Consider the following 15,205-nt stretch of genomic DNA (forward strand, 5'->3'; position numbering starts at 1 on the left):
GACCCTCCTCTGATTCGATCCGAACTCGACTGCCTCCTGTCTCCAATTCTGTCCAACCCTGTCTACCTAACTCCATCTAATCTCCTAAAACTAGCAAACTATATTGAAAATTCATTTTCTGCTATGACATCATGCACATGTCCAAGAACGTGCTCGACTCACGTGGCCTGAACTCACGTGGCTTAAACATGCATGGTTCGCACATGTCCAACCCATTTCTGCAGATAAAGAATTTTCTAACTTATTTCCGACATAACTTATTTTTCAATATGTCTTAAATTTTCTGTTGTTCGTTCTTCTAACTGACCTTATTTTAATTCAGTTTTCATAAAAAGAATTGAATAATTAAATTCCTTTTCAAACAACATATTTAAACTATTTTATGTGAAAACTGAAGAATGCGAAAATTCCATTTCTGACCCTATTCCTGAACCTTGTTTACGAGGTTCGAATCTTGGTCTATCGAATCTCATTTTTACTTATCTAATGTTTTTCTTACTTACAAGAAAAGGAAGACCTTTCTTGTAACATATATATCTATTATATGTATAAAAGTGAACGTGTGTGTGTCTGTATACATTTTCCTACACAATAACTCTGTCAATTTTCAGTCTACAGACTCGAAATTTTATATACAGGGTACTGAGATTTGGGAAAATCTTTGTAATCCATTTTCGCCCAGAAATTTGGCTGTTAAGAGGTCAAAGTTCAACGATTTGACCTTTGAGAACTCTACCAAACTCCTCCGCCAATTTTGGGTCTAAACACTTGAACTTTTAGATATAGGCTCCTTGGACATGGATCTAACTTAATAACTTGATTTGAGCCAAAAACAATAAATGTTAAGGGGTCATAATAGGGGTCAAAGTTAAAAAAATTGACCGCTTTTTTTTTTTTTACTCAACATACACCTCCAAACACCCAGGCAATGCCGGGCTGAAATGCTAGTATATATATATATATATATATATATATATATATATAGTAATACCAAGGGATGTACAGTTTAGCACAAGGCACATTCTGCTACTTAATCTAACAGTAATAGTTTTTAAATCAATAATTAATCGATTTCTCCTATGTCAATCAATATAAAACTTATATGACTGAATTCAGAATAAAATTTTCTTTAAAATGGTATTTTAATATTTTTGCTGTGATTTGTATTTTCCAAGAAATTACAATTTAATACCGCCTATTAACAACGAAACATGCTGTCATGGCATGTCTGTGAGCAGTTGATGACTTTTCGGACACACATGCTTTAGGTCTGTTCCTATAAATATTCGATATAGAAGTTCTATTATACGATGATGTTTCGTATTTTTAAAATGATAACAGAAAAGAATTGTCTTTATGGCAGAATTTGAACAAAAACATGTGCAACTTTTCAGTCAAAAGTTAGGACATCTTGAAGTTTATGGTTTCTATTACAAAAATAAATCAAAACAGAAACTTCATTCAAATAGTATGTAATAGCCAATATATTTATTTCTTTTGTTACAAAATTTGAAAAGAATTGGTTCAGAACTTTTTAAGTGTGCAGGGATAGAAATGATAGCAAGTGCCGATAGATATTTGTTGGTTTTTTTTTTGGTTTTTTTGAGTCCCATGATGCGATGCTGTCATGTAAATTCATAACAAAACGTTTGTTTACAAAGTATCTTACAGCAATGAGGTATACATTTTTTATTTTGATTTTGATTATTTAGAAAACATCAGTTTTTGATTATGAAAACAAAGTATATTTTTGATAATGTTTTATTTTAGCGTCAGAATTTTTTTTTTTTTTTAATATTCAATTCAAATAATAAGTTTGGTGCTTATGCGCTTTAAATTCAAGTTTTATAATATCTTTTTTTTTTTTTTTTATTAAATTGTGAGGTGAAAATACAGAATAATTACAAAGCATCCTCCCCATCTTAAGAATGGATTTCTAAATAATAACATTATTTCAGCACGGTAACATAAGTGTATAAGTTATGAAAGTTTATTTGTAAATGAAAAACCCGTTTAAATGGAATGTTTAAAACAACAAATAAGACGTCCACAAATGTTATCATTTTTATACATATTTTTTATACATATTTATTTATATTATACATATTTATATATTCATTATACATATTCATTATACATATTTATTTTATACATATTTATTATCTATTTATTCATTTTATACATATTTATTATATATTTATTATACATATTTATTATATATTTATTATACATATTTATTTATTTATACATATTTATTATATATTTATTATACATATTTATTTATTTTATACATATTTATTATATATTTATTATACATATTTATTATACATTTATTATACATATTTATTTATTTTATACATATTTATTATATATTTATCATACATATTTATTATATATTTATTATACATATTTAATTATTTTATACATATTTATTATATATTTATCATACATATTTATTATATATTTATTATACATATTTATTTATATTATAGTCTGTTACTGTTAATTAATAAATACTGAACATTTCATTAAAATTGGTTGATTTCCTGAATTTTGGATAAATGTTTAGATGAGATGGGGGGGAGGTCTAAACTCTAAAACAAAATCCCCCCCCCCCAACTTCTAAAATGCTTTATTTAGAAACCCATTCTTAGCACGAGGATAAGGTGTTCTGTAACTATTCTGTACTTTCCACAATTTAATAAAATTATAATTAAATTGTACTAACTTTATTATTTAGAAACCTATTCTTAACATGGGGAGGGGAAGAGTGTTTTGTAACTATTCTGTACTTTCCCCAATTTAATAAGATTATAATTATATTGTACTAACTTTATTATTCAGAAACCTATTCTTAACATGGGGAGAGGTGTTTTGTAACTATTCTGTACTTTCCCCAATTTAATAAGATTATAATTATATTGTACTAACTTTATTATTTAGAAACCTATTCTTAACATGGGGAGGGGTGTTTTGTAACTATTCTGTACTTTCCCCAATTTAATAAGATTATAATTATATTGTACTAACTTTATTATTCAGAAACCTATTCTTAACACGGGGAGGGGAGGGTTGTTTTGTAACTATTCTGTACTTTTATCTAACAATGTAATAAAAACAAAAGGATATGGTAAAACTTGAATTTAATTTGAAAATAAGATAACAAAAATAGCATTGTAATTTTGTTTTATTTTGTTAAAAAATTTTCGTTTAATTTTTTATTCAAATGGCTTCATTGAACACCATTTTTTTTATTTAAGTAAAAAACGCTTTTAAATGAGTTATAACACACAAAAGATTTATCCAGTTAAAGAACAACTTATCTTGCCTATGATAACATTTATTGGGTTTGTTTTACAATCCACAGAGGTATGGAAAAGTGGTCACAAAATAAATATATGACAAATAAATGTTACCAAAAGCAAGATAGGTTACTCTTCTACCTACCTCAATAAATCTTTGGTGTTGTAAATGTTTATTCTGTTTAGGAAACAAGTAGTGTTGAGTATTACATGAGAACAAAAAATGGTCGCAAGTTTTCTTGAAATATTTGAAGTCCCGACAATGACTTAAAAATAAAAAAATTATATAAAATAGTGGTAGAAACCCACCCGATAATTGTCACGACAACTTAAAGCTGTTAAAATGAAACTTAATTATGCTAATTAGTTTAATGTATTTGAAAACCTTATAATTGTCATCTGTGCAAAATTTCTTTTCATTTAATATGCTACAAGCCATATTTTGTTAATAATTTCTTTGAATTGTGTAGTGGAAGCCATCTTGGATTTCCTGATCGCCATTTTGGATTTTTCATGGTGTAATGATGACAAATGATAATGTCCATCAGAATAATCTTTTGCATGATGATAAAGCTTTACCTCCTATTTTCTTAGCTGTTTTCACTTGAAGTCGTTAAAATGAAACTTAATTATGCTAATTAGTATGCTAATTAGTTTAATGTACTTTAAACATTATAATTCTAATTTGTACAAAATGTTCTTTAATTTGATATGCTGCAAGCCATATTGTTAATAATTCCTTTGAATTGTGTCATGGTGGCCATTTTGGATTTCTTGGTCGCCATCTTGGATTTTTCATGATGTTATAATGGCAAATGATAATGTCCATCAGAATAATACTTCATATGACAATAAAGCCTTACTTATCATTTTTCTTACCTGTTTTTATAATGCTTCTACTTGAAGCCGTTAAAATGAAACTGAAATATGCTAATTAGCCTGTAAGTCACCAAGTAAGATAGTCGTAAATACAGCCATCTGAACCTTCATGATGTTATGATAATATGTTCAAAATTTCATCATAATATCTTAAAAAGATCTGAAGATACAGTGTTTTAAAGATGGGTTAGTCTGTCAATTGTGCAAATTTCCTGACTTAAGGCAAAATTTCACACATTTTTTGATATTTTGAATGGTCATAACTCCAGTTCTAATGGACCGATACTAAAAAACTAAAGATGATATTTATTTGTTTTTCATACTCTTTTCAATAATGCTTGATTTGAGTTTATTCAATGTAAAGAAAACAAGGCCGATAGCCATTAGTCGCGGGCTCTCATGTAATGAATGAATGCGTGAATGTAGGATTGACATGAAATTCTTAAAGATAAACTAAAATGACCGAAAAATGGGCTGAAATGACTTTAAAAAAATAAAAAGTAAATGACTTAGAATGATTTTAATGAATTTAAGGATGAATTGAATGACCTTAAGAATGACTTGAATGCTTAAAAAATAACTGGAATCCCTCAAAACAACTTGAATGATCTGGAGAATGACTTGAATGGCTTTGAGACTGACTGGTTGTAAAGTGGGTGATCATTTTACATTAAATTAATACAGAAAAGTGATCCTCCACTTTATATCACAATAAGTACAGCATGTAGTAAGAACAGATACTACACTTTGAGATATTAAATTCTTTATTCATGTTAAAAGTACAGTAAAAATCAACAATGAACAAAAAACTTAGGCACATGGCCAACTCAAAAAGGGGGATTGTGGGGGTCATTGGTCATCCTTGTCACTCCAGAACTAAACAAAATCAAAAGTTTCTCCCAGCTAGTATCTTCTTTCACCATAATACCGCATTCACCCTTTCGTACTGGGGGACGTCCTACTTAACTCCCAATTTTTAAAACATGTTTTGTAAAAACAAAAAAGATGACAATAAAAATGGTACAATAATTCATTTGTGTTGAGAGCGGGGGAAGAAAAAAAAAAGGGTGATTAGTAGGTCCCTTCCAACCCTGTCTAGTTGATAGACTGCCTGTTCCACTAGATTTGTAAAAGGAACCTTGCTTCTGCAGGTCAGTCTCTAAGTGAGGATGTCCTCTAGATGCGGGTGAATGGAGAAAAGAAAATTTTGTGGGTAAGGGATGGGGGTTAGTTTGTATTTCTTTCTCTCCAAGATGGGTGAAATTTAGAGGAAGAGGTGAAAACAAAAATTGCAAGTAGGAGGCGGTGGGGATCTTGGAGGCTTCCTAATCGGGGAGGGATGGAACACTCACTCAGCTAGCTGAGAGGCTACTTGTTTAATTTTACTTTACAGAACTGCGCGTTCCACACCTAGGCGAGGAACACGTATTCAAATTTGGCTCCTCTTTATACACAGACTTGCTACATGTATCCATCTTCTGTCAAATGGCGTGCAATGCAGCCTTCTTCTATCACATCTGATCTTCACCCGTAGTTGGAGTTTAAAGAAAGCGATCAGATCCTGATCAGAAAAAGATAACACTCACCTCCCGGTAACCTTGCAGACGCGACATTCAAATCACCATTCTTGCCACAGCCAGGATCGTAATAAGACCATTTATCTTTCCCAGTCCCACGGCAGCCTAACGTTGTCCACGAGATTGGATACAGTAATTGGGCGAGGATGCTCAGGATCAATGCGCGCCATCACTTTATTGACATACGACCAGAACCGGTGGAGTTCACGGCAATCGAAGAAAGCGTGATCAGTTTCTACGGCCGTTGTCCCACAACGGGGACAATCAGGCGACTCCAAAAACCTGAAACTGCATTATATGTTGTTGAGTGGAAGTGCATTTCGGGCCAATCGCCAGGTCAGTGAGAACTCCGAATTGTTCAGATGGCTGGAACCCGGTGCCCAGCTCCACGCGGAGCGGATCTCACTCTGCTGCCAACTCAAACGCATGCATAGCGGATTGGCGGCAGCCCCCTTCATTAAATCCCTGTGGAGTTCCCTACAGGTAGCAGTCACAAGGTCGCTGGACCTTGGTAGTCGTTTAAGCGCGGCTCGGCACTCTTTCATGTAGGCAGATTCTTCCCGCGGATTGCGACAGCTATCGATAGAAGGGTCGAGAACGAGCTCGGGGAAGGCAGCAGTAACCACGGGGTGCCACGGTTGGTTATCTTGCATATAGTGGCTCAGAAAGGCCAGCCTCTCAGTGTTTTGATGACACTTCAAGTCTGGCATTCCGAAACCTCCCGCACACAGACTTTCAATACAGACCTGTCTGCTCACCCAGTGTCTTCCTCTGTCCCAAAGAAGCGAGGACAAGAGTTCGACGATAGCTGTTAGGTGTTGTTCAGGCAGAGGAAGTACAGCCAGTCGGTAAAGGATGAGAGGAAAGACATGAGTGGCGCACGCCTGAGCTCTACCCTTTAAGAAAAGTTTCCTAGGAAGCTACGAATTGACTGCAGCCTCCACCTTTGACTGTACCTCCAACCAATTTTTGTCAAGCTGGAGACCCGGTCCAAACCACACGCCGAGGATCCGAACCGGGCCATCTGTCCAGCTGAAGGGCGCCGGGAGGTTGGCGTTGCCACTCCAGGTGCCCAACCGCAGTCCTACCGACTTGCTGTGGTTTATCTTGGTCCCTGTAATCCTTTCGTACTGAGCGACATGATCTCGATGTCTCTGAAGCTCGACACAAAGACCGTGACATCATCGGCGAACGCGGATACCTTAGCGGCTGAGCCACTGGGTATTGCAGTTCTGTGCAGGGCCGAATTTGCCTCCCCATTTGCGGAGCAGGGGCTCCAAAGCCAGGACATAGAGCAGGGGCGGCAGCAGACAACCCTGACAAACCGACCGAGAGATAACAAAGGGTTTCGAGCACTTTCCATTGACTTGCACGATGGCTGTGGGCTGTCGATACATCACTCCAAAGCCAGGACATAGAGCAGAGGTAACAGCGGACAACCCTGACAAATTGACCGAGAGATAACAAAGGGTTTCGAGCGCTTTCCGTTGACTTGCACAACAGCTGTGGGCTGTTGATACATCATGGAGATCCATTTTGATCTTGGCCAAAAGGCCAAGAAAAGCTTAAAAAGCTAAGAACAGCATCTATTAACAACAGACCTTTGATCTTAACCAAAAAGGCCAAGCACAAAAGTGTTACGGACAGACCGACAGACAGACCGACCAACAGACCAACGAACTGACGGAGTGATTTATAGAGTCGCTTACACGCGACTAAAAATGGTGTGGTATTGCTACTTTATGTGTATATGTATTACTGACTTAACAAGACCACAGGGAAGACAACCAAGGTATAAAAAGAATGAAGCAAAATTCATCCCAAAGCAGAAAAAATGAAGTTGGCTTGCCAGGACACCATATATACAAATGTAGGCAAATTTGGGCATATTTTATTGGTTTGAAAATATAGGTTCTTTTTTACCAATTGCCATAAAATTTTCACCATAAAATAGTATTATAATCTTAAAAAAAGCCTGTAGATTTTCGTGTAGTTTCATTGAATAGAACCAAAGATATGAGCATTTCAATATTCAATATGGCTACAGGTATCTCTCTCTCTCTCTCTCTCTCTCTATATATATATATATATATATATATATATATATATATATACCACCTTTTCTGGCAATTTTATAATTTCCAAACCTCAGCAACTATTGATCAGAATTTTACAAATGAAGGCTTGTTGGAAAGGTAATGACCTGAATTGTGTAGTGGGCTATGTTATATTTGCCCTTAAGGTCGCACATTAAGGGGATCATCCATCATCCAGAGATTATTTTTGGTACTTTATTGCAGCCATAATATGTTTCAATTATAGTCATTTGTTTTCCTAGTTTTGCATATGAATTACAAAATATCTGATATTTCCCCAAAACCTCTGGCCTTAATGGAAAGGAGACTAAAACTTGCTGCTATGGTTTCAAATGATCGGAAATAACAGCAAGGAAAGACTTGATTCCTAATAATTCTCATGTGTTATATCTCCCCTTTTTGGTTTTCATACATAGAGTAAATTTCACAGTCTATAAGGATTATTTGATACTGGAGATATTTATAATCGTATCCTATTTCTAAAAGAGGGGAGATATAACATATGAGAAATATTTGGAATCAAGTCTCCCCTTGCTGTTATTTCAGATCATTTGAAACCATAGCAGCAAGTTTTAGTCTCTTCTCCATGAAGGCCAGAGGCAGAGGTTTTTGGGGAAATATATTTAATGTGTGTGTATCTATATGTGTATACATATATGTATATATGTTTTTACATCTGTGTGTGTGTGTGTGTATGTGTGTATATAGGCATTTTATATATATATATATATATATATATATATATATATATACATATATATATATATACATATATATATATATACATATATATATATATACAGATATATATATATATATATATATATATATATATATATATATATATATATATATATAGGCATTTTATATTTTATAGGCAACAACAAATCTAAATTTATAAGTGATAAAAATAAACAGTAAAGTCATGTTCGTGGCCTAACGGTTAAGGTGCCGGACTGTGGTAAACATGGTCTGAAGTTCGATCCCTAGAAACAGTTTAGCTACGCTGATGAGAGTTAGTTAACTCGAAACACATATGTACATAGATTACTATTAAAAATAATAAATAAATAAAAATGTTATATATTTTTATTTTGAATATTTCATTAAATACGACAAACGATTTGTCTGCATATTTTTTGTTTTTTACTCCCTTCTAATTTTGTTATGTGTTTTCTGTTTGATGTATCTGCCATATTGACTTTATCCCTAGTACTTGTGTTAGTATTAAAAATAATTAATAATATTTCCATGGGTTGCTAGGTGTGTCATAATATTTCTATGTTTTCCTAAATTTGCCATTATTAGGAAAAAAAAAAAAAAAAAAGATTGAGGAACGCTATTCAAATCAACGATCTGTTTTCTGTTTTTATTTTAATGTTATTTCTTCTTTTTTTTTTCTTTTTTTTTTTTTCTATCCCCGTAGGTGTTCCTGCCATCACAGTGCCGACTGGTTTATCTGGAAATGGACTACCCATCGGCCTCCAAATAATTGGCCAAGATTTCAAAGAGCAGCAGATGTTAACGGCAGCAAAATGGCTCGAACAAGAAACAAACTTTCCATATTTAGATTTGTCTTTTTTGGATGACATAAACATATGAAAACCTCATGCGAATCTCGTTTCTCTTCCTTTAATGCAAATTCTTATTTTCGTCAAAATTGGAAATATTTTCAAATTTCGCTGTTACGATATTTGCATGTCTTTTGCCCAACTCTTTTTTAGAAGAATCATTTAAGGATTTTGCTTTTATTTTGATAATATTATAACTAGGATGAGGATCCCTGATATTTTCGTCAAAATTGGAAATATTTTCAAATTTCGCTGTTACGATATTTGCATGTCTTTTGCCCAACTCTTTTTTAGAAGAATCATTTAAGGATTTTGCTTTTATTTTGATAATATTATAACTAGGATGAGGATCCCTGATATTTTCGTCAAAATTGGAAATATTTTCAAATTTCGCTGTTACGATATTTGCATGTCTTTTGCCCAACTCTTTTTTAGAAGAATCATTTAAGGATTTTGCTTTTATTTTGATAATATTATAACTAGGATGAGGATCCCTGATATTTTCGTCAAAATTGGAAATATTTTTAAATTTTCACCTGCTATGGACAAATAGTTCCACTACGTTGTGAATGCCTTGGCAAAGGCTAAGCAAATAAACCTTGACAAAAAATCTGGTTTGGCAGACAATGAAGCACTACAACACCTTTCTGGCAACTCCTGCATCTGTACTGGTTTCAACCGTATTGGTTTGCATTTGTATCGGACTTTGTCTGCAACATCAAGAAGGGGACCTTGGTAACTCTTTATCACATTCCTAGGCCTGCATCTGAAGAGGCAACTCTGGCTTCAACTTCATAGCTACAGCAGATGCTGCAGTGCACCCTGACTTGATGCAGAATGCCATTGTCTCATATTAGGCATAATAGGCATCCCAAACTAGTTTAGGATGCGGAAACTGGTAAATAAAGTTAAATTTCTCTTAACTTCAACTTGCAATATCTCGTTTATTTTTGGGGTTATTTTGATAAAGTTTTGATTTAAATAAATTTAATCTTTTTGTTTTATAGATATATAATTCTTTTTCTTGTGTATTTAATAGGGGTTTTTTTTTCCAGGTTACTTCAAGTCATGTCACTAATTTTGGTGAATGTGGCTTTATTTTTTACACAAAAAAAATGTTAGTGTTTTTCATATTTGGTGCACGCGATATTGTGAGTCTCTAGGTATCAAAAAATAGTACCATTTTAAAGTAAAAATGTCGCTTATCGATATGGTGAGCTTAAAAAAGGGTTTTAAGTTATTTTTCACAAAAAAAAAATTCAACTTGAAAACTTCAGTGAAAGAAATATGAAAGAAATTCAATTGAAAAAATTCCGAAAATCGCACCGTTTTGTAGAGAAAGATCTCCTCTTTAATAACCTGTTGGTGTCATATTATTAGACTCATAAATCAATGAGCACCACTAATAAAAGTGAATGTACCTACACATCGCGATTTACAACTTACTGATACGGTCACTTGGCATTATCATTACGAAAATCAACTGTTAGCACGAACGAGCCGCACAACGAAAACGTAAACAAACAACTTGTTTCATTATGGATTTATTTTTGTTTATTTAAAAGTTATAGAAAGTTATTGTTTAAAATAATATTTTTAGTGCGACAACCTCGTCAATAAAAGAAATGAAAATTTACAATTAAAAAATAATGTCAGTTGTTTATTTTTGATAACTTCTTTCAAACTTTCATATGTTCTTTGCTTTATCTTCTTTCGGTTGGATAAACTTCAGAATTGTTAAATTGTCTTTTAAAAATTAAACTTAGTACATTTTAACCCAAAAACACATTTTTGTTAAAAAAAAAAAAATTAAAATGTGGCTAAGTTTTAAGTTACGTGCAACAGGTCATGTGTAAGTAAATAAAATTAATTTCACGTAAAAATGTGCATTTTTTTTTGTTTATGTTCTATCGCGTGTTTTTGATAAATTTGAAGATTTTGTTAAATTAATTTTTAATTACACTGTACATTACTTAAAAAAAAATAATTGAAAATATAATTAAGTTATATATACGTGGCGCATAAATTAAAAAATTAATTTCACTGTAAAAATCTTTTTTTTTGTTTGTTTGTTTGTTTATTTAATAATTCCTGAGACGGTACTTCTACAGTTTATCGCCGAAAATGGAGACGCCATTTTTTTTTCGCGCACCTGTCGTTAAAATCCGAGGGAGAAATCAGTATTTTAAACTATGAACGAAGTTAGAAATAAATAACAAAACAATTAAATTAGATATTAATTACTTCCGGAAAGAACTATGAAAATAAAGTAAATAAAGAAAGTGAAAGAGAACATATATCCGTAATCATTTAATTGAAAACGTTTCGATTTAATTAATGAGAACGGGAAAGGTTTTCATGAAACGTATATATATTTTTATTATTAAAAACAGAAAATGAAAAATTATTAAAAACAGAAAATGAAAAGGACATATTCAGAATTGTCTAAACTGGGCAAGAGCCATTTGAAAACCAAAATATTTACTGTATAAACATTTATCAAAAAATAATTGTAAAAACATTTATTGAAAAGTTTGCGTAAGAAAATATAATTTTAATAAAACAATTTTGTAATGAAAACAAAATTGGATTTTTATAAGATAGTTTTCTTTTTTCCGAACAAATGAATAATTTTAATGAAACATTTTTTGAATTAAAGCAACTTTAAAGGGTCAACAACAAATTAATTTAAATGAAACCGAAAAATAATTGTCTAGTTTAATTTTTTTTATTTATTTCATGCTTCGGTCATAGTTTAAAATACTGATTTCTCCCTCGGATTTTAACAACAGGTGCACAAAAAAATGGCATCTAAATTTTCGGCGATAAACTGTAGAAGTACCGCAAGACCTATATGTTCTATCAGGTGTTTTTGATAAACTTGAACTGAGATATCTCAAGGTTGTGTTAGGTGTCAAAATCAACACCAGTGGAAATAAAGTTCAACTGGAAGCTGCTTTCTCTGACCACTTGAGAAGAAATCCAGTTAATTCATTTCCACCTCCAAAGCAACAAAAAATGTCCCTTAGTGAATCTGCTGAACATCCAGATAACTCCTGCAGTTGTGATGAAGTATCATCTCAGGATATCTTCAGTTATGAGCATTAAGGACAGTGGGTTGCTGTCTACTATGACACCAACTTTTACATTGGCCAAGTCATTGAGGTTATATCTGCGTCCAGTGTTGTAATAAAAATTTTTATCGCAAACCCAAGGTAGAAAAGATTTTTTTCAATGGCCTTTGTCAGATGACATTGCACAGATAGAATCAGCATTTGTTTTACAGATGGGGTTTTGAGGTAATGCCAGTTTCAAGTGATGGTAGGATTTGGAGTGTTCTTGATATATCTACCATAGCAGAAGCTTATGAAAGAATTCTGAGAGAAAATAAGGAAAGGAATTGTAGTAAGACCTCTGCCTATAAAATATCTTACTTGTTTACTTGTCTTTTAAGTTGAAAGTTTTTCAATACTTGAAAAAAATGACTTGTGACTTTTTGTATAGCAAATTTCTAAATTTTATTGTTGTCAGTTCTTTTTTTGGTGAGTTTAAATTCCCCAAAGTAAAAATATTTCTGTGGCAAAAAGTTTTGTTATTAGAAACAAGGCAAACATTTTTTTGAATTCCTCACCCAAAAATTAGTAAAGTTACAAAATTTTAAGCTTCTCCCTTCAATGGTTACATTTTTACAACAATTTCAGTAACGTATACTTTTGACTCATTTTTTTAAGCCTTTTTTGCCCTTTTTACCAAATTGTCTGTCCGACTGCTTTTAAAGTCCACAATTAGGTGGTTTTATCAATTTATAATTAAAAGAAAAAAATACCTTGATCTCTAATGTGCTATGAATCATACTAAGAAGATTCAGTACATTAGCTGTTGAAATGAAATTGATATAAACAGTTAAAGTTGCATTTCCGTATCATATTTGCACTTTTTTTGCATTGGTAGTGGGATTTTGTCTAGTGTTTAGGTTGGTTTCATCTAATAATTATTGCTTTCATTAGTATTAATTTTCATTTACCACAAGATGACATTATATTTATAAGGATTTTCCACTTGTTAGTAGCTTACATTTTTAGTTATATACTATGAAATTTGGCTTCTTGACCATGATACCAAATTTTCAACTTTCCAACAAACTTTGAACGATCATAACTGGATGGCTAATTGAACTACCAAAATAAATTTGGTACTTTTGTTTATGAATCTATATGACCACATTAATTTTTTTTAGATATAATGAAAATATAATTTTAGTTTGGAATACCTAGGCATAAGGTTGCCATCATACAATGCAAATTCTTCAAGAACAACATTAAGAAAAAAAGATTCTCGTTTTGGTCTCGCCCAATATTTTTACAGAAAATATGGCATCTTCTTTAATAAGAAGGTCAAACGCAACGAAAATATCTCTGATCCATCAAACTAACTGTTTGATAGTACCCCTTCAGTGTAGAGATTTTTAGATGCCAGAAGTTTTTTTACACTATGTTTTGTTAAGAACACTTGCCTTTAGAATATCCTTCTATGCTCTCTTTTTCTCTGGCAGTATGATCTTGCTGAAATTTATATGTAATGTAAGTAATGGCAAGTGCTCGACTGAACTCCGATCTAGTGTCTCCCCCTGCCAAACTTTCACAAAAGAAACATTCGACTAGCTACAACCACTATATACGATTATGAGTCTCTGATTGTACGTCTATGCCTGGTGAGATCGATCTACGAGTAACAACACCTGGAACATGGAAAGGAAGATGCATGTGCAAGAACTGTAAAAAATCTTCATTCTAACATGATCGATCATAAAAGTCGGTCATTCCTGAAATGCACCAGCTGAGGGAAGATCAACCCAACAACGGTGACCTCAAAAGAAAGTGAACGATAAAATTGAAACCATTATTTCTCATGAATTGTCACCATGTTTTGAATAAAAGAGCTGAATATCAGTCTTATATGATACTAGCAGGGCTAGCCGGCATTCTGCGGGGCAAAACTGTAACATGCTTCTATTAAATAAAACTTTTCTTGTTCTCTCTTTCCCCACCTCCTTCTTTCTTCTCAGTCCAACCTATTTCTCCTCTGTGGACATGCACACAAACACACAAACAACTCGTTTAGCTAGATTCCTTGAAGAAGGTAGTATATAATCTGTCTTGAAAACCGACCGATCCCTCCATCCCTCGACAAAATCTGTGACAGTTTAGGGTGAAAAATTTAATAGTTTCCTTAAAACGTTAGATATTATTCATCCGGTGTAACACTGATAAAAAAAATACCAACTTATTTCGTCATTTTTTTTTTTTTTTAGTTTTAACACACAATTTAAATAAAAAATTTTTGTGCATGCGTTTAGTTTTAACTTGGCATCAAACATACACACAATTTAAATAAAATTGTTTTGTGTGTGCGTGTGTATCCAAATGGAGGTCATCTCAAACACAAACATTAAAGAAAAAAAGTCCAAAGACTTTCATGTTTTGATATTTGAAACCCAATCAACAAGCTATCACCAAAGTTCATTTGATTCTTACAGAAAATTAAGAATTAAGGCTACTGGAAATATGGGCCCACTTTCTGGGAGTCACTCTGTAATAGCATAGGTGAGATATTTAAACTGTATTCATTCTAAAATTGAACCAAATATTTAACCCATCACTAAATAATTCCGGATCTGACAAATAGATCATGCCACTAATAAAAAAATTTATATATTTTTATATCTTTATATGGCACACGTAATAATTTATATTATAGATTAAAGTAAGTGACATCATTTT

At 32.5% G+C, this 15,205-nt stretch overlaps 1 protein-coding gene across 3 annotated transcripts in view; it reads left to right on the forward strand.

Moving 5' to 3' along the window:
• The window catches only part of LOC145241434 (glutamyl-tRNA(Gln) amidotransferase subunit A, mitochondrial-like), a 99,727-nt gene extending 90,263 nt beyond the window's left edge, over positions 1 to 9,464 (forward strand). For all 3 annotated transcript variants that reach the window (XM_080104386.1, XM_080104385.1, XM_080104387.1), the window contains exon 10: positions 9,281 to 9,464. In XM_080104386.1, the coding sequence (XP_079960512.1) occupies positions 9,281 to 9,456 (176 nt within the window). In that variant the 3' untranslated portion in view covers positions 9,457 to 9,464. The remainder of the gene's footprint in view (positions 1 to 9,280) is intronic.
• The last annotated feature ends 5,741 nt before the right edge of the window (positions 9,465 to 15,205 follow it).

The sequence above is a fragment of the Euprymna scolopes genome, chromosome 20 (genome assembly GCF_053919585.1).
Source record: "Euprymna scolopes isolate OS-2025 chromosome 20, ASM5391958v1, whole genome shotgun sequence".
In the NCBI taxonomy this organism is placed as follows: Eukaryota; Metazoa; Mollusca; class Cephalopoda; order Sepiida; family Sepiolidae; genus Euprymna; species Euprymna scolopes.